The following is a 20,248-nucleotide window of genomic DNA, read 5'->3' as shown; positions in this document are numbered from 1 at the left end:
TTTTCTGAACACCAGGGGAGAAAAAAAGTGCCATGTGGCTCTAATTCCATGGCTAAGCAAAATATTTGTTTGTGGCTGGCTTTAGCTCAAAAGAGAGGAATGGGATGAGATTTAAGGACCCTTCCAACCCAAACCATTCCATGGTTCTGTGATATTGCATTAACCATTGATCTTCTCTATTTTTTTACTAAGTCAAGGAAAAAAATGTTGGTTTAATTTGCCAAATTCCAGGCAAAAAATGTGTTCTTAGAGAAGAGGGACTTTGTGTATCCACAAAATTTCCTTTTTAACACGCCCTGATGAAGGGAAGGGGAAAGAGAGACAAATCTTCTGGAGCGTGACTGTCTTTTGTTAAAGAGTTGAAAGGCAAATGCCCGAGCAGGAGTAGTCTGAAATGCAGTCTGTAAATTGAGTATTGATTTTCATCTCAGAGCAGCTTTTAATCTCAGTCACAACGAGCAGCTTTGATCTGCTCAAAGACCTGGCCTAGAATTTGGGGGGTTTTGCTTATCTTTGCAATTCTGCCTCCAGATTGAGGAATAAGTCTGGGGAAAAAATGTCATTTGTGTGTATTTAAAAACAAAAATAACTCACACTTTTCACCCAAATACTGGAATTTCAAGGCTTTTCTCCTCAGTTTGCTGTGCCTGTTGAGTGCAGGCCAGCACTGGTGGGATCTGCTCTGCCTCTGGCTGAGCAGAATTTCCTTGGAGCAGCTGCAGCTCTCCTGACACAACACACACACAGCAGAGCCCAGGCAGTGACATTTGCCAGGGCTCCCATTCCTTCCATGATCATCTGAGATAAAAGGAGCCCCATAGGTTCCTGAGCTGCTACTTGCTGAGCTGGTTTTCTTAGAGCTGAGCTTATATCCCCAGTTTTGAGCCAAAGCCAGTTTTCCTGTGGTTCATTTGTTATCTGTTACATAAAGCAGGAGTTCAGCATCTCTTACAATTATTTTCCTATGGATATTGTTTCTCCTTTCTTTAGCTGGGGAAGGGTTTTTGATTTTTGCTTCCTTCCCAAGTTTCCAACTATAATTAGAAGTTCTTTTTCTAACTTTACTACAGGAGGCTCAGGAAACTACAGCTGCTCCTTAGTGGCCCCAGCTGAGTATCTCAGTAGGTGCTGCAGTAGCTGTAATTTGCACTTTTGCTGTGCCTGTCAGGACATTGAAACTAAAACTGGTGCTCATGAAGTATCACAGGAGGATATTGCTGCCCAAAGATTCCTGCCAGTGGAGCTGCTTCCTTACAGGAACAGCAGAAAGAGAATGCAGGGTGGAAAAAAATTCACGTATGCCCAGAAAGTGGAAATCTTTGCCTGCCAGAACAGGCTGTGCTGAGGAGCTCTGGCCACTCTGCCCAAAAAAGAGGGACCAAAAGGCTCCTTAAAAATGATCCAAGAGAAGGGGTTGGGAGCCAGGTCCTGGCAGCTGTGGGGTGCTGGGGGCAGCTGTGGCTGCTGTCACCACAGCCCTGACAGTGGCAGCTGTGCCTCTGCTGCTGGCAGATGTTTGGGTGAAGTCCTTTGAGGTGCTGCTGGCATGTTCCAGCACTGCCCCACTGCACCCCCAGCACGGGCAGAGGCTGCTGGAGAGGGGCCAGAGGAGGCTCCAGGGTGGGCAGGGGATGGGGCAGCTCTGCTGGCACTGCTGGCATTGCTCACTGGGCAGGAGAAGCTCTGGGGTGAGCTCAGTGTGGCCTGGAGGAGCCAGGAGCAAAGATGGAGAGAGGATTTCCAAGGGATGGAGGGACAGCGCACAGGGAATGGCTTCACACTGACAGAGAGTAGGGTTAGGTTGGATATTGGGAAAAAATCCTTCCCTGGGAGGGTGGGCAGGCCCTGGCACAGAATTCCCAGAGCAGCTGTGGCTGTTCTGATCCCTGGCAGTGCCCAAGGCCAGGCTGGGCAGGGCTGGGAGCACCTGGGGCAGTGGGAGGTGTCCCTGCCGTGGCAGGGTGGGGTGAGGTGGTCCCCAAGCTCCCTCCCAACCCAAAGATCCTGGGGTTCATGGAAAATCCCCTTCCTGCTCACCAGGAGCAGCCTGGGCTGTGGTGCAGGGGCCCGTGGGGACACTCAGCCATGGCATTAAAGCTGTGGAAAAGGAACCTCCAGGCTGGGCCCTGGGCTCTGCTCTGCTGCTGGAGCTCCCAGGGATGTGCCCCGGGTCCCTGGAGCTGCCAGGGACAGAGTGATGGATGCAGACACATCAGCCTGCTGATGTTTTCTGGGATTATCCAGAATCCCTGGGGAGGTGGGAAGCTTGGGGGAATTTTGCTGTGAAAAGCCAAGGGGAAGTTTTGAAAGCTGGGATCTAAAATTGTTCTGTTTTCCTCATCTCAGAGAATTTCACACTGAAGATCTGTGCTGTGTGGAAGGTGTGTTTCAGTCAGGTTTTTTTGGTGTCTGGGGTTTTCTTTCTCTTAAAAGAAAATGTGAAAGGCATAATATTGACTAGACTATTACAATTATAATTTGAAACTATTTCAATTTTACATTGAAACTGACAATTTTCCCGTCCTAATTCAGCAAGTCGGTTTGAGCCTGTCAGTTTCCCACAGTTATAATTAAATACATCTAAATTCATCCTTGAAATGTGCTGATGACTGACAGGGAAATCGGATCCATATTCCAGTCCAAGTAGGGAAGAGGAGCTGAAGCTCAGGGGGAGCTGGAAGATTTACCTCTGACACGACCCTTTTTTATTGGGGTTTCACACCTCATCTGTGCTCCTGCCTCCCAGCCACAAAACAGATCCAAGCAAGATTATTTTTCTTTTGTCTTGTGTAAAGCAGGAGCTGCTTTTTCCTTCCTGTGAATCCATACCAGGGATTTTCACCTCAACAGTGCTATCAAAGCACCATTGTTTTATAAAACCATAAAATACATTTTTAAATCAAAAGGGGTTTTTGCATCTAAGGTGTGATGGCAACATGTGTACACATGGAATGATTTGTGTGAGTTTTGGGGGAGGAAACGTGATTCTGAGCCGTAGTTTGTGAGAGAAGAAATGTAAAATGTAAAGAGAAATGTAAGGATAAGAAACGTGGCTGGGATGTGATTTATCAGTATTCAAATCAGGCTCAGAATAACCCACAGGCAGAGGAGAGGTGCAGGTAGGAGCTGCACTGAGGAGAGCAGGCAGCAGGGCGAGGGAAAATGAATGAGATCAGTTCTGGCTGCACAGAACTCCCTGCTGGGAGTTTGGCCAGCCAGAAATGGGATCAGTCCTGGTGCTTCCCATTCCTTTTGGTACTCGAGCTTTGACAGAGGAGCACGTGATATATTGATATCAATTTTTGCATCTCACTGATTTGAATTTGCTGTCCACTGGGCTGAGTAGTGTCAAACAGGGCTGGTGTCTGACTTTGACACTGCAAGGGGGTTGTGCAGGGGGTAAATTCACACTGATTTCAGTGAGGATCTGCAGGGGGGCAGAAATCAGCTCGGGGGATGAGCAGAGGGTAAAATTCACACTAACTTCAGTGAAGGGTGGCAGAACTCAGCTCTGGGGATGAACAGAGGGTAAAATTTGTACTGATGTCAGTGAGGGGTGGTGGAAATCCACTCTGGGGATGAACAGAGAGTAAAATGTGCACTGATTTCAGTGAGGGGTGGCAGAAATCCTCTGTGGGAGCTGAGCAGCAGCACGGGGTCCCCAGTGTGCCCTCAGACCAGCTCATCCCAGCGCGAGTGCTCGTGCCTACAGTGCCCGAGGCTGGCGGTGCCCATGCCCGTGGGTAATTCCCTCTCTCCCTGTCTATGCCCGTAGGTAATTCCCTCTCTCCCTGTGTTGGTGTCCGTGGGTAATTCCCTCTCTCCCTGTCTATGCCCGTAGGTAATTCCCTCTCTCCCTGTGTTGCAGCGGATGAGAGGGTGCCTGCAGGCCAGGATAACGTGGCTGTGCCCGTGGGTAATTCCCTTTCTCCCGTGTTGCAGCAGATGCCAGGGCACCTGCAGGCTGGGATAATGTGCCTATGGGTAATTCCCTCTCTCCCTGTGTTGGTGCCCATGGGTGATTCCTCTCACTCTGTGTTGGTGCCCGTGGGTGATTCCTTCTTTCCCTGTGTTGCAGCGGATGCCAGGGCTCCTGCAGGCCAGGATAATGTGCCCGTGGGTAATTCCTCTCACTCTGTGTTGGTGCCCGTGGGTGATTCCTTCTTTCCCTGTGTTGCAGCGGATGCCAGGGCACTTGCAGGCTGGGATAATGTGCCCATGGGTAATTCCCTCTCTCCCTGTGTTGGTGCCCGTGGGTAATTCCCTCTCTCCCTGTGTTGCAGCGGATGCCAGGGCTCCTGCAGGCCAGGATAATGTGCCCGTGGGTAATTCCTCTCACTCTGTGTTGGTGCCCGTGGGTGATTCCTTCTTTCCCTGTGTTGCAGTGGATGCCAGGGCACTTGCAGGCCGGGATAATGGCTGTGCCCTGTGCCTGTGGGTAATTCTCTCTCTCCCTGTGTTGGTGCCCGTGGGTAATTCCCTCTCTCCCTGTGTTGGTGCCCGTGGGTAATTCCCTCTCTCCCTGTGTTGCAGCGGATGCCAGGGCGCCTGCAGGCCGGGATAACGTTCCCGTTCCTTCGGCGGAGCCGGGCCCCGGTGCCCGGGCGGGCGGGCAGAGCGGCGGGAGCGCTGCCAGGAGGGCCCTGCCAGCTGCCAGGCCCCGCTCCCTGCTGGCCTTCCCCTGGGCTGTGCCAGCGCGTTCCGAGGAGCCGGCAGCGGCTGCAGCCCCCGGAGAGGCCACCCTTGGTGCCACCGGGCTGAACAAAGGCCCGAGTGAGGGCACGGAGGGGCCCGGGGCAGCTGTGCCACACGAGGACAGCCATAAAAACCCCGGCCAGGCCCCGCCGCAGGACGCGGAGCTCACGGGAACACCTGAGGGACACGATGTGGCCGCCCCAAAGGGCAGACAAGTGACGCTCCTGGACAGGATCTTCAGGCTGGAGAAGGGCACGGGAAGGACGCGAGGGGACCCTGAGGAGGGAAGGAAGGGGCTGGACGTTCCCAACGGGAGCATCGCGGCCGGCGCGCCCCACGGGGAACCGCTGCGCCAGGCAAGTGCTTCATTATATTCATGGAATAGCCTTTAATTTCGTTATTGGCTGGTGAAACCTCTTGGGAATATTGGCAGAGGGGGGTAACTCCGTGTGGGGTGGGAATGAATCAGTGATGCCCTGGAAATGACCACAGGTAACACTCCAGGACGGAGGTGTGGGAGATGAACCTGTGGCCAAGGACTGAAGCTCTGGCTCATGACTAAATCCTGAGCTCCAGTTTAATTCAATTTATAATTCCCTTTTTTACAATAAAGGTTTGGGCAACACAGCTCCAACTGCCAGGAGGAGCAGCTGCCAGCTGCAAATGAAAGCAGAAATACCTGAAACTAAACCAGTTTCTTGTGCTTTAGGACCTTGGAGTTTGACACTGGATGAGTTTCTAAAAGTTCTTTGGTGTGTCGTTTTTAAAATAGCCCTACTTATCTAGCAATAGTTGCTGGATACCCTATGCAGCAAAATAAGGAATAATATGCAGCAATGATTTTTGTACTCCAGCTTATTGTGATGTTTTAGTCAAGGAAAAGTGGTTCATTAGAAATGGTTTTACAGGATGAGGATGTGATATAAGAAACTACAGATCTTAAAGAGCACCCTGGTCAAAGGAGCTGAAATATGAGTTTAGATTTTACACTTCCTGCCAGATCTGCTGTCAGCAAAGGTATAATTTTCAGGTAATTAACTCCAGAAAAAGCCCATCCTCTGAAAGGGAATAATGGCGTAACTCTGAGTTCTGATGGAGAGGTGGAATGCAGAAATTGGTGATCAAATTGAAACTTGGTCTAATGTCAGGAACAGGAGGGGAAAACCAATGTGTAAATACCACTTTAATAATTGCTTTTATTGGCCAGTTCAGGCTTACAAATAAGATGGTGATCACTGATGCTTTGGGTAGTGTTGAACTTACCTCATGGGATACTCACTGCTTACAATGCCAGCATTGCAAGTTGCCCCAAAATTCTTTTCTTTTCAATCTTTGTCTTCTCTATCTTGCCTTCTTAGATTTGAAGATCACATTTCTTGTATAAATTTACACATTTCAGTATTTTCCTGAGGGTTCATTTTTAAGAAAGAACTGTTACATTTTTCACCCCTGCCCCTCAGGAGTGCTCCCATCCCTGGTGTTTCAGGCAGCTCGGGATGCACATTTAAGGAACCCATAAAAGCATTCAGCACCTAAGCAGAGCAGGGTGGATAATTTGCAATGAATCCTCTGTTCAGGGCACACTGGCACTTCTGTGTTCAGCCTCTCAGAATGGAGCTTTTCAACACCCCAAATTCCTGCAGATATTTTTGACTATCACACACAACAAGTCCTCCCCGTGGCTTGCAGGAATTGTCTCTTTTCCCACCAAATGCCAGATTCTCATTTCATATTTCACTGCAGTGACACTGCTTGCATTTACAGAGTGGGGAAGGTCACAGCTGGTGCTGCTGAAGGAATGCTGTGGAAATCCAAGGAAAAAACACTTAGGAGCAGTTTTAACCAAAATTCAGAGTTAAACATTGCTGGGAACAAACAGTCCTGTTGAAAGCTCAGGTGAGGCAGAGCATGATCAGGGAAAGAGCACTGCTTGCATTTACAGAGTGGGGAAGGTCACAGCTGGTGCTGCTGAAGGAATGCTGTGGAAATCCAAGGAAAAAACACTTAGGAGCAGTTTTAACCAAAATTCAGAGTTAAACATTGCTGGGAACAAACAGTCCTGTTGAGAGCATGATCAGGGAAAGAAGGGAATCTAAATCGTTCTCCCAGTTCAAGCAGGGAAGCACTGCTCATCCAGATCAAGCTTTATTATATCAATAACACCTGGATTTCTCATTAATTCCTGATTGCAGTTCTGCTCCAGTCCCCTTGTAGCCATCCCCATCCTGGAGGTGCCTGGTGGGAATAACCTGGAAATCCCAGGCACAGCTGGGCCCTGGGTGGTGCTGGGGCTGGCTGGGAGTGTCTGCAGCTTTTTGGAACGTTCCTGAGGACAGGTCTGGTTATCAAAAACGCCTCCACATCTCCTAGGTGTGTGCTTAAAGCCGCACCATGGACATCTTTGAGGAATCACAAAATTGGGGTAAATAAATGACAGATCTGGACCACAGGGACAGGAATTTTAAACATACAGTTGAATTTTTGGGCTATAATTTTGTCTTTGGTTCTTTCAGACATGAAAAGGAATATATGGTGGGGGCAGAGAGGAGTTAAGCACCTTTTTTGGGGAAAATACATCAGCTAAACACTGCAATGTGTTGCCAAATTTAACTCAATCCCTAAAACAAAGGCTGTGGCTCTGCCTTGCAGCACAGTTGCCTTCTGTTCCCTCTGAAGTTCCAATTCTCCTGCTGGATGGGAGAATGACCAAGCCTAATTTAATTACTGTTACTGTAGTAACTACAAACTGTTACCAAATAATCATACTAAAAATCAAGATATCGCTGCCAACAGCTCCTCTTTTTTCTCTCTCTCTCTATTTTTTTCTTTGTGGATTATGACTTGTAGTATCTGTAAATGCTAAAAGCAAAGTTTCCCTGCACTGAGTGCCAAGACAAAACAAACAGCGTTGCTGGTGAGTAAGAGAGAGGCTCCACAGTTGTAGCTTAAGAGCTGCACAAACATTCTGTGTTTGCTGAGCCACTCTTTATTTTTGTGGTCTACAAAACTACATTCAGAGCGCAGCATAATTAAAACAAGGGCAGAATTCATGAATTCATGAAGCATTTACTATGTAAGCCAAAGAAAAGATAAATTATATGCCTGAAATGTTTCACTGAGCCATGATTCATGCAAACAAAAGTGCTGGCAGGAATACATTCTTTTGATATGTTTGGGTTTTTTTTTCCCCGATGACTGAACTGAAACTACAGTACATTTAAGGTGTTTATTACCCCCAAATTTAGCTTCTCAAAGACATGAATTGAACATTTACATAGCATCTATTAACTCCTAATACTGATCTTCTGTTTCTCCTGGGGTTTCTTTCATTATTTACCCCCAGGCCTTTGAGCAGGGAGCTGCCACAGAGGCTTTTGTGGCGATTTTGTGGCTCTGCAGACGTGATCCTGCAGGGCTGAGTGTTCTCTGTGCCTGATTCCTGTGCTGATGGCCCCAGCCCGGGCTCTTCCTGCAGGAATATTCCCATGGGAGCACAGGATGGATCACAGCCCCTCTCCAAGCCAGACTGGAGTGATTCTCTGTAGCCAAGGGCAACTTCAGCTTGGGCAGGGTCATTTTTAGTGGGAAAAATTAGAATTAAAGCGTTCTAAAGAACCTTTCCCCGTGCTGGGTGATTAAAATAGCACAATAATTGTATAATATGGATTTCTTTATGCCACCAGTGGAAGGAATAGACTTGAAATGCTTTAAGACTTCAGAGGGATCAGGACAGCTGGGCGTGGGGTGGGCAGTGCCAGCAGAACACAGGAGTTGAATGGGCACATCCGATGGGGCACACCTGAGCTGTACAATATGGATTTCTTTATGTCACCAGTGGCAGGAATATACTTGTAATGCTGTAACACGTCAGAGGGATCAGGACAGCTGGGCGTGGGGTGGGCAGTGCCAGCAGAACACAGGAGTTGAAATGGGCACATCTGATGGGGCACAACTGAGATGTGAGGTTGGAGTTCAGGGATTTTGGGATGGCCCCACTCCTCAGGATCTGCAGTGGCTTTCTCTTCAGTCCTGGATCAGCCAGAGGTGCTGGAAACAGCTGTGTGGAAATGCACCCCAAGGCCAGGGCTTGGGCTTGTCTGTAATTCCAAACATTGTTAACTCTGTTTCTTTTCTTGAGAGCATCCAGCTCTAAAGAGTGTGATGGCACCAAGCACTTGGGCTGTGAATCCGGTTTTGTTTAGCAGCACATCCTCCTCCTGCTGCCTCAGTTGTCCCTTGAACACCTGGAGCAGAGCCAGCATTTTCCATGGCACCAGAGCTCTGTGTGTGCCACCCCGGGCTGGCGTGGCCACGCGTGTCCTGCATGGGACAGATTGTTCCTGGGGCCACTCTGGGGCTGGCAGCTGCACAAAGTGCTGTGTGAGACCCTTCAGGGGCCTGCTGAGCATTCCAGCAGTGCCCTGCTGCTTCCTGGGCCAGCTTGCACAACTGGGTGGGTGGGGAATGACACTGAGGTCCCTTCTGGCATTTCAGTGCCTGCTTTAACTCCCTGTGTTCTGCTGGCACTGCCCACCCCACGCCCAGCTGTCCTGATCCCTCTGAAGTCTTACAGCATTTCAAGTCTATTCCTGCCACTGGTGACATAAAGAAATCCAGATTGTACAATTATTGTGCTATTTTAATCACCCAGCATAGGGAAAGGTTCTTTAGAACGCTTTTATTCTAATTTTTCCCACTAAAAAAAGTGCTGACCTATAATGGGTTTGTTAGGGAAAAATACCTTTGATGTCACTTAGGCATTCTTTGATGTCACTCTCTCCTGCACAACACTTTTCGTGAGCTTTCCTGTGCAGGTTCAAGACAAAGGTGGCCAAAATGGAAGGTAAATTCAGTGTGAGAGGTGATAAACTCTCCACAACTGGTTCAAGAAGTGTTTTTTTAGAAGCAGACCCTTGTCAAGGTGTCTAAACAGAAAACAAGTAGCTAAATGTTACCTACTTCTGTGAGTGCTTGAGCACTGGAAAACCTTTTGGGGCTCTGGAAAGTGTAATTCCATGAAGAGAAGAGGCAGCTCCATCTGGCTAAGAGGAATTACTTTGATTTGTTGCCTTTTCCCTTCTTTTAATGTGTGTCACTTTGGTGTTCGATAGATAAAAATGATTCCTGGCATGGCGAAATAGAGAATGCAAAGCCATCTTTGGATGGTGCACTCCGACACGGAGCTGGCAGGGCCAGAATCTCAGCGTTTGCTCCCATTTTCCACAAAAAGACAAAAGTGGAGTTTGGGGCTCGCCCTGTGCTTGTTGTGGCTGAGAACAACGTTCCCCCCAGCAGCAGCAGCAGCGCTGCATGTCTGAGCAGAGAGGGGAAGGAGAGGGATAAATGCTGGATTGTTCTGCCGTGGGCTGGGCAGGAATGGTTGGAATTGCTGTTGTGACTCCCAGCGAGTCACAAAAGCCACTTCTGCATTCCACTGGGAATCAGGCAAGCTGGCACTGAGCAATCTGTGCCCCCTTTTCTTTTTTAGGAGATAGATGAGTGCAGCCAAGAGGAGCCTGGGCAGGACTCTGCAGGTGAACAGGGCCCGGCTGCTGCAGCACCTGGGAGGGCACAGGCACAGCAGGACAGTCCCCAGGCAGCTGCAGGACAGGGCTCAGTCATGAGCTTCCTCAAAACACTGGTGAGTTCTGCCTTGCCTTTCCATCTCTTTGGGTTTCACTTGCTTCCAAAAATCCCCTGTGGGAGTGGAGAAGTTGTATAAATTCTGTAAAATTTGTCAATAAATGTAAAACATTCTCTGTCCTGGGGGGATGAGGAGGGTGTGGGGGACACTGAAATGATCAAGTGAGTGTCACCTGCTCTGCAAACTTCCACTTCTACACAGATACAGATCTTGAACTGTCTCAAAGACTTTCTGCTTGATATTCCTTTTGTACCACCTCTAAAAGTTCATTTTTATTAATTGATTAGAAGCTTGAATTGTAAATATTCACTCCAGGCATTTTTCATCGTAGCCATTACGTTGTTCTCAAGGAATATTTGCATTATCAATTTTCCCACTTGAGGGAAGCAGTATTTGTATTTTCCCTTTGTGCAAATAAAACCTGCCGATTTCAAGCTTATCTTTTCAATCCTTTGAAAGGCTGGGTTGAGTGACTGTTTTTTCTCAAATTCCTTTAAGGTCTCCCCAAGCAAAGCTGAAGCCAAAAGTGATTCTGAAGACAAGGTAGGCAGTTCCTTGTTCATTGGTCATTAGGTGTTTTTCACACAGGGATTTCCTCTTCATTTTGTTGGGTTTTTTCCGTAACTAATGTAATCATTTTAAGAAATTTCAAATGTTTTTCTGCTGGATAAATTGAAAAGGAAGAAGCTAAACAGTGCAATTCTTAATATCATCTGTTACAGTCAAAATCTGTTGTGTTTTCTGCAGGCTTGGTGATGATTGGTGACACTTTCATTTCAAGCTTATCTTTTCAATCCTTTGAAAGGCTGGGTTGAGTGACTGTTTTTTCTCAAATTCCTTTAAGGTCTCCCCAAGCAAAGCTGAAGCCAAAAGTGATTCTGAAGACAAGGTAGGCAGTTCCTTGTTCATTGGTCATTAGGTGTTTTTCACACAGGGATTTCCTCTTCATTTTGTTGGGTTTTTTCCGTAACTAATGTAATCATTTTAAGAAATTTCAAATATTTTTCCACTGGAAAAATTGAAAAGCAAGAGACTAAACAGTGCAATTCTTAGTATCATCTGTTACAATCAAAATCTGCTGTGTTTTCTGCAGGCTTGGTGATGATTTGTGACACTTTTGGTTGTTTCTCTGACTTGTTTTTCATCTAAAATTTCCATGAAAACTTTGAGTCCACAAAAAAGTTTTTTGCTCGTACAACAGTTTTCCTTGCGCCTTGAAAAAACTTTATTAAGAAAAAAGGAATAAAACCCTAAAAATAGAAGTGTTTTTCCTATACAGATATTATCCAAAATCCCATTTTTGGGGTTTCTCCTATTTTTTTTATTCTGTCCACAAAAAAGTTTTTTGCTCGTACAACAGTTTTCCTTGCGCCTTGAAAAAACTTTATTAAGAAAAAAGGAATAAAACCCTAAAAATGGAAGTGTTTTTCCTGTGCAGATATTAGCCAAAAATCACAACATTTTTGGGTTTTTTCCTATTTTTTTATTCTTTTGTCCTAATCAATATTCAGTCTTTGCTGGTTTTTCATCTAAAATTTCCATGAAAACTTTGAGTCCAGAAAAAAGTTCTGTTTGCTTGTACAACAGTTTTCCTTGTGCCTTGAAAAAACTTTATTAAGAAAAAAGGAATAAAACCCTAAAAATAGAAGTGTTTTTCCTATACAGATATTATCCAAAATCCCATTTTTGGGGTTTCTCCTATTTTTTTTATTCTTTTGTCCTATTCAATATTCAGTCTTTGCTGCAAGCTTGGTGAGTACATGGGGGATTTAATTCTGAATAACTCTGAAAATTATTCTCAATAACTCTGAATAACTCTAAAAATCATCAGATAGTGTGAAGCTTTTCCAAGCAATGCAGAAAATGCAGTTATTAAAGTGCCCAGGCTCAGGGAGCCTTGCAGCTCTTCCCAGAGGTGGTGAACAATCCAGTTTGGAGGGAACCAACCCCATTTCCTTCCCTGACCCTGTCACCTGTGCCAGGTGACTGCTGGTGCTGCTGTCATTTGGACAGGACTGTTCTGGGTGGGTTTGGTTTGCTGGCACACCTGGCAGGGCAAACAAACCCAGGTGGACTTGCAGGATGTGCAAACTCCTTACAGGAGATTAAACGGGAGTTCTTTTTTATTGGGAATTCCTTTATCTGATATGGCAGTTGTACTTCAATAAAGGGGAAATATGTTGAGGAGGTTAATTTATCAGCTCCCAGGTAGAAAAGCTGCAGATTTTTTGGCTGATAAGAAATAATGGTACTTTTTTTTCCCAAAAAAACCAACTGAAGTGTGTTAAAGGTAAAGCTTTGCTAAGTGAAGTGTTCCTGAGTGCTGTGGGGCTGTTGGGTGGCTGCTGTGCCTTCAAATGATAGAATTATGGAATATCCTGGAGCTGGAAGGGATCCAAAGGTTCATCCTGAACAGACCCCCAACAATCCCACCCAGAGCCTTGTCCAAGCACTCTTGGAGCTCTGGAGGGTTTGGAGCAGGGAATGTTCTCTGGGGAGCCTGGGCAGTGCCCCAGCACCCCCTGGGGGGGAAAACCCTTCTGTTTCTGTAGGGTCAGGCTCTTAACAGTGCTGGCTCCAGCTCTAATCAGCTGCTGGGCCACGTGTGCTGCCAGCAGCCGGGCACACCCTCGGTGGTGGCAGTCCCTCAGATGCCTTGGGCAGGCTGACCTAGAACAGGTCCCTGCTCTGTGCACAGAGCTCACCATCCCCTGATGTGAACCCAGACCCACACACCAAAGCAGCACAGAACCTGAAAAATAGAAAAAAAATAGAAAATAGAAAAGCTAAACCTAAAGGCATCACCTCAGTGGCCATCCCTCAGTGGCTGTCCCTTCTTGGCTGTCCCTTCCTCTGTGCCCACACCGGTTCAGAGCCCGGTCACACCTGCTCGGGCAGTTCCTACAAACCAAGAGATTGTTTGCACAAGGTCTGCCCCAAGTCCTGACCTCACCCTCCTGTGGCAGACCGTGAGGTGATCCTGTGTCACTCTGTGTTGAGGAATTGCAGGAATTTTGCAGGGAAATGGGTCATTTTTGCTGTGAGAATTAGTAAGGAATAATCCTTCATCCTCCTCCATGCTGGGTAGTCAAAGGCATCTTCCTGCTTTAAATCCTGGGACTGTGAACAATTAATTAATTAATTTCAAGGGCATTAATGCAAGCTTGAAATATTTAGGCAGTGTATATCATGAATATTCACACTGCCCTTTTCCTAAATAATGCATTATATAAAACATTTTAAAGTCCCTATTATGCTGCAATAAAAAGACTGAAGGTTCCTCCAAAGATTTATATATTTGCCTGTTTTAAAATTACAAATCCTAAATTGCTTCTTCATGACTTGGAAAGGCAGATGTTTGTGGGATTTAGGTTTCAGTTTAGTGGAGGTTTTAGAGGGAAAGTTGTGGTTTAATTTGGAATCAGGTGGATTGCCTTGGCTTTTATTTTGCTGTTGGTGTGAAAAAAACTCTGATGAGAGCTGAGAAATCACTCAGGAAAAAACCCACAATTTATCCAGAGCTAAGAGGGAATCTTTTCCTTTAATCCCACGTGTGTGATGATGGAATAATGTCTTTGATGAAGCAAATATCTGCAGCAAACCCTCACCTGCACTGCTGTTGTGCCAAGGGCTCCAAGGCGGAGAAGGGCCCTGGGGGACAGCCTGGCCCGAAGGCAGGAGCAGAATCCCCCTCCAAAGGAGCCAAGAAAAAGAAGGCAGAGAGCCCCAGGCTGGGCCACAGCACCTTTAGCAAACTCTTTAGGCACAAGGTTGGTATGGAGCTCCAGGAGCAGCAGAACCCTGAGCAGTCACAGCTGGCACAGAGAGAGGAGTTCTTTGCCAACATCTGGCCAGATGTGCAGAGCTCTGGAGGTCCCTGGGGGAGCATTTCTGGAACCATCCTGAGCTGCACCTTCCTCTCCTTGGGCCCTCTGTGAGCTCGGGGTTCTGGAGCAATCCCTGGAGAAATTCCTGGAGCAATAATTCCTGCCAGTTACTAACACAGACTAAACCCCCCTGGCCACTAAAAACCAAAATCAGAGGCGCTGACAAACAATGAATTGTGTAGAAGTGACCAAAGCCTGAAACCAGAGAGGTCTGGGAGCTCAGCCCAGCCACAGGTCAGGTTTTGTGTCATTAATGTACACCAGAACTTGGCTGAAATTGGCATTTTGGGGCACCTAATACAGCACAGAGGAGGCTGGAACATGGAATTCCCTGCAGAAATAGGGATTTCTCACTGCAAACAAGAAAATTAATTTATTTTAATTCTGATTTAGTTTGGAGTAGAAAAAAAATCTGGGTTTGATGAGTACTTTAAAGGGCTTAAAATGCACAGTCAAGCAAAGGCTGTTTCAGAAGACATAAGCTTTTATGTTAAAAACCAAAAATTAACCAAAATTTTTAGTCTCAAGCTCTGTATTTAAAGATTTCTGCATTCTCTGAGGATAATCACGGCAGGCAAGCAGAGAATTGCAGCTTTTTAGCCCAGAGAATGCAGGAGCAGGGACCCTTCCAGTGGGGGAGGAACATAATTAATATTTAGTTCTCCCTCCAGACACCCACGTGGAATTTCTGGTGAGTAGGGGGCTTTATAATCAAGGGCATAGGGCATTCTTTAATACATTTTAAAACCAAAAATGTTCTTTCCACTATCTCATTTTTGAGGGGAAAAAAGTAATCTGCATATTACTGAAGGAATAATAATATTCCAAATGAATTCAAGTGTGCAGTTCTTCCCAAAACCTTAAATTTGATATCTCAGCTTCATTTTTTAATAAAATTAAAACATTAATGACTTGTTCATAATTAATTACAGTTTCCTGGTACAAACCAAACCTGACTGGCATTTTTTATGATGCCATTCCAATACTTAATCTTGCAATAAATTGTAGTGAGAAAATTCCCTGGAATATTTAATGGAAGTTTAAAGAGTTTGTGAGGTAACAGAAACATTGATTTTCAGGCTCCTGTGTTACAAAATCCTAACTCTAAAGCAGCTTGTGATGCTCTTCCCATCCATGCATATTTGTCCTTCATTCCATGCTAATTTTGCATATAACTCTGCTGATTTATGGAATTTTCCCTTGGAAGAGAAGGGTGAATCCCATGTTGAAGCCAGCCCGTGGCATCCTCACCTTTGTTCTCACCTCCCATTGTTCTGGATGTTGTTTGTCACAGCTGACCACAAAAAAAAGTTCTTGGCTCCTGCAGAATAACTGCCCTGCAAAATGTCTCACCTGCCCTGCAAAATATCTCACCTGTTCTGTGGAGAACTTCCCAAAGTCTGCCCAGGCTGCTGGAGCCTGGCCAGATGGGTTGGGAATTTTGTACAGCTCAGGGCATTCTTCAGTGTGAGGGGTAAGAGATGCAGCTCACATCCCTGGCCAGGGAGGAACTTAACTGGCTCCTCCTTCGTGTAGGAGCCAGATTTCCTGCTGAAATCAGGAGCCCCATCACTGAATGTCTGTGCTAAAGGAAATCCCACCTCATGCCCAAAAATGAGAGAGGCTGGGTGGAACCAGCCTCCAGCACCTGCAGAGCTGCAGCTCTGCCCGAGTTCCAGGGGCAGGGCTGTTCCGTGCCCTGGGTATCCAGCATTTTGTGTGCTGCCTGTGTTTGGGCTCCCAGGCATCCGAGCCTGTGTTTGGGATCCCAGACATCCAAACCCGTGTTTTGGATCCCAGGCATCCGAGCCTGTGTTTGGGATCCCAGGCATCCGAGCCTGTGTTTTGGATCCCAAACATCCAAACCCGTGGTTTGGATCCCAGGCATCCGAGCCTCCTGCTGGAAGGTGACATGAGCACATCCCTGATGATGATGTGGGATTCCCATGGAAAACACCCAGTTCTGTGTCCCCGAGCACTGGAAGCTGCAGACACAGAAAAATCTGTTAATACCTTTAAATTCTCTCCAGTGATTTACCTGAGCTGAATGGGAATGTGAATATTGCAATACACTTATAAAGACACATATTTTTAAAGAACAAGTTGAGGACTACAAGCACAAAGAATGCAGGTAGAAGGATGGGACCTGTCACTGGATGTTAAATAACTGCTTTTCTGGGCTTCTGCTCAAGCTCAAATCCCAGAAATTTGCTGCTTCCAAACACCCAGATGCCCCTGAGTGGCTGCTGCTCCTGCAGCTTCTTTAGCTGAGTTTTCCCACTGGAGATGCAGTTTGGATATTTTATTTATGTTAAAAAAAACAAAGGTGTTTAGATATTTACAGAGTAAACATGCTTGAAAATAATCAAATCCAACATTTGCCACTTGGGACTGAATTTCCAGGGGAACTGAGGGAATCGGGTGCTTGGAATGAGAGGAAAGTTGGGAATAAGAGGGAGAGGGAGGTTTTTCTGTGGTTGTTATTGCTACAGAAACCTCCTCCTCTGAGTAGTCTGGCTTATTTGAAAACAGAGCTGGGAAGCAGGATGTGTGCTGAACATCAGGATGAAATGAGGAGAGAAGAGGCCTTCTGGCAGGCTGCTGTGTGTAGTTTCAGTGTAAAGCAGCAATAAATCCATCTGAATTCAGTCATTTCTTAATGAAGCATCAAGGATTTTAAAAAAATAAATAAATAAAGAGGAGAGATGTACAAAAAAGCCAAAAGGAAACAGGTTGGCCTCAAACTCAGCTTGGTTTGAAGACTCTGTGGGGTGTTCTGCAGTGAATTTATCTTTTTCTGGCACATTTAATGCTCTGTCCTTTTGCTAGGACAGAGAATCCAAGCTCAAATAGGTGCAGAATTCAGAGTCAGGAGTAGCTTTGCTTTTGAAGTCACAAACAGCAACCACAACACTCAATAGATGCAGGATTCAGCTCCAGCTTCTCTTTCCAGGCAGTCTCTTAAATATCCATCTTCTGATGAGCTTTCACTTCAAAGTGCAGCTAATGAAGTGCCTGTCAACACGTGGCACTTAATGCTGCTGCTCTGCCTGCACATGAATAAATATGGAAAGGGAAAATGAAAAATTCCTTATTCAGCTTCTCAGCTGGGAGCCACTTTGTATTTGCCCCATTTCCTGATCAGTCTTCACGAGAATTTTCAGAACTGTTACTCAAATATTTGCTGTGCCAGCATTTCTCTTTTTCTTTTCTTTTTTTTTCTTTTTTTTTTTTTTTTTTCAGAAGGAATACTAATAGGGAATTACAGTGGGCAATTTCCAATATTTGTGTTGGAAAGCTGCTTCCAAGGCCTGGTAGATATCTGATCAGGGCAGAGAAACATGATGCTTCACATTTATCTGATCAAAGCAGGCCAGGCCAGGGTGGAAGGTGATCAAGGCAGCATTATTTACACTGCTCTGGGATCTGTCTTTAAAAGCAGATGTGTTTGCTTAAAAAACTTGAATTTTAAGCAACTCTTGCCATGCAACTGCAGGAAAATCTTGCTCTTTTTACTGATGTGCAAACAGCAAACTGGTTAATTACTGGGTGAAAGCAGAACATGGAATCCCAGAATGGTTTGGGTTGGAGGGACCTTAAAGTGTCCCACCCAGTGCCACCCCTGCCATGGCAGGGACCCCTCTCACTGTCCCAGGCTGCTCCCAGCCCTGCCCAGCCTGGCCTTGGGCACTGCCAGGGATCCAGGGGCAGCCACAGCTGCTCTGGGCACCTGTGCCAGGGCCCAGCACCCTCACAGGGAAGAATTTCCTCTCTATATCCAACCTAAATTTCCCTTATTTCAGTGTGAAGCCATCCCCCCCTTGTTCTGCAGAAGAATTTCCTGAAGAAATGTGCAAAAATCCCTGATGCTTGAAACAACCCAATCCCTGAATAGCTGCCTAACCCTGATTTAACTGGGCAGTGCCTTTTGGAGGTTGGCATTTGGTCCCAGGGTGCTTTTGTTGGTTGTGCCACCAATTCCAGTGCAGAGCCAGAGCTGCAGAGACAAAACTCCTTTGGGGCACAGCAGAGTGATCCCAACCTGCCCCTCTGGAGAGATCCCAGGAGCTGAGCCCTGCTTTACTGAGCCACTGCTTCCACTCTGCCCTGGATCTTTTCCTTCCAGCAAATAGATGGGGAGTTGATGATAAGGCTGTGTGAACAGGCAGAGATCCAGAGTAAAATTATTAGAGATTGATTATCTCAAAGCTGTTCATAAATATAAATTAAATCTACAATTCCATGGGGAGGTGGGATGTGCTTCAGCCATCTCAGGCAGCAGGGGATAAGGAATATTCATTCCCTCATCATTCTTCTCCCTGTTGTCCCACCCCCAAAATGTTGTTTCTTCCACTAAAGAGAAGTCAGGTACAAAGCAAAATCTCTCCTGCTGCTGTAGGAGTCCATGGTGAGTCCCCTTCCTGAATGTGGAGTTCCCTGCAACTTCAAAATATGACAGAACTAAAGGTGTGATGGAATATTGAGTAAATGTATTGGATGGCTTCTGCATGAAGGACTAAATAAACTGGGATTTCATTTGCTCAGAAAGGGAGATGAAAACAGCACACAGAAAATCTGCTGTAAATGGGAACAGGAAATATCCTTGTTCACAATAAAAGTGCAGAGTCCAAATAAAAGAATGTGGTGACAAATAAGAATAAACAAGTGACAGGATGGGGGAATGGCTTCAAACTGGCACAGGGGAGGTTTAGGTGGGATATTGGGAAGGAATTGTTCCCTGGGTGGGAGGTGAGGTCCTGACACAGATTCCCAAAGGAGCTGTGGCTGCTCCAACCCTGGAAATGTCCAAGGCCAGGTTTCAGCAATTAATAGTGTCCATAGTGTGTTTCAAATAAACTTAATTCTGCTTTTGAGTGCAGATTCCTGAGTATGGTTTTTCTGGTATTTTCTGGATTTACTTGAGCCTCATCTCCTCAGGACAGCATTGCTGTGTGGAATTTCGTTTTCATTCTTTTTACATTGTAATCAAAGCTAGGTTCTTGTGATTGGGAACCAGCAGCACAAGAAAGGTTATTTCTCTTGTTTATATAAACTGGTGGGACTTTAACACTTATTCACTTCCTTTCAATTGGGATCAATCAAATTCCTGAAGCAACACGAAGAGAACAGCAAAGCTGAGGACGTTTTTATGCCCTGTTTAATTGTAAAATTTTAAGAATTCAACCAGCTCCTCACAGATTGAGCCAGAATGTTTGTTCCACTTTATTCCCAACCCCAGAACTCCTCGGAAGAAGCAGAGGCCGTGAGCAATGAGAAGGCAGAGGTGGCTCTGGAGGCCGTGGCTCCCGACAGGGACGAGAGCAAGAGCACGGAAAGCGCCGAGGTGAAACCACGAGGGGCCGAGAGCAAAACGCCCAAGGCAAACCTGAGGAAGTTCTTTAAGCTGGTAAGAGCAGCTTTTCCCTTCGGGAGCTCAGAGGGCTGGGGAGAGGCTAGGAAAACACTTTGTCTTTGTCTGGGAGGGCTGAGGGGTGCTGGGGGATGCTCAGGGATGCTCAGAGATGCTCACGGCTGAGGGGTGCTCAGGGATGAGGGGTGCTCGGGGATAAGGGATGATGAGGGATGCTCGGGGATGAGGCATGCTCAGGGATGCTCAGGAAGGCTCAGGGATGCTCAGGGATGTTCAGGGATGAGGGGTGCTCAGAGATGCTCAGGGATGAGGGATGTTTAGGGATGCTCAGAGATGCTCAGGGATGAGGGATGCTCAGGGATGAGGATGCTCCGGGATTCGCAGTTGGGACTCCTCCCCACATCCCCCCGCGCATTCCCCGTCCTGCATCTCCCTCTCGCGGCTCCTCCCGGAATGTCCCGAGGGCTCCGGTGGCCCTTTCCCGGCCGAGGTGGCCCAGGGAGCTCCAGGGGTCGCGACACCGAGGATGCTCCACCTCACAAACCGCATCATCCCCCGTGGGAAGCCCCTGGAGGAGCCCATCTCCAACCCCGCCTCCAAATCCATCTCCTGCTGGCCAGGGCACTGTCACTCCTCCTGTGCCGTGTCCTG

At 46.7% G+C, this 20,248-nt stretch overlaps 1 protein-coding gene across 1 annotated transcript in view; it reads left to right on the top strand.

The window, feature by feature from the left end:
- The window catches only part of BCAS1 (brain enriched myelin associated protein 1), a 37,503-nt gene that overhangs the window by 6,571 nt on the left and 10,684 nt on the right, over nucleotides 1-20,248 (top strand). The window contains exons 4-9 of the mRNA XM_039719116.1: nucleotides 4,534-5,051; nucleotides 10,184-10,336; nucleotides 10,838-10,882; nucleotides 13,969-14,273; nucleotides 19,107-19,128; nucleotides 19,466-19,633. Coding sequence (XP_039575050.1) covers nucleotides 4,534-5,051; nucleotides 10,184-10,336; nucleotides 10,838-10,882; nucleotides 13,969-14,273; nucleotides 19,107-19,128; nucleotides 19,466-19,633 — 1,211 coding nt within the window. The remainder of the gene's footprint in view (nucleotides 1-4,533; nucleotides 5,052-10,183; nucleotides 10,337-10,837; nucleotides 10,883-13,968; nucleotides 14,274-19,106; nucleotides 19,129-19,465; nucleotides 19,634-20,248) is intronic.

Source organism: Passer montanus, unplaced genomic scaffold (assembly GCF_014805655.1).
Source record: "Passer montanus isolate IOZ18808 unplaced genomic scaffold, ASM1480565v1 scaffold41, whole genome shotgun sequence".
NCBI classification, from domain to species: Eukaryota; Metazoa; Chordata; class Aves; order Passeriformes; family Passeridae; genus Passer; species Passer montanus.
This window is presented reverse-complemented; position numbering and strand designations above follow the sequence as displayed.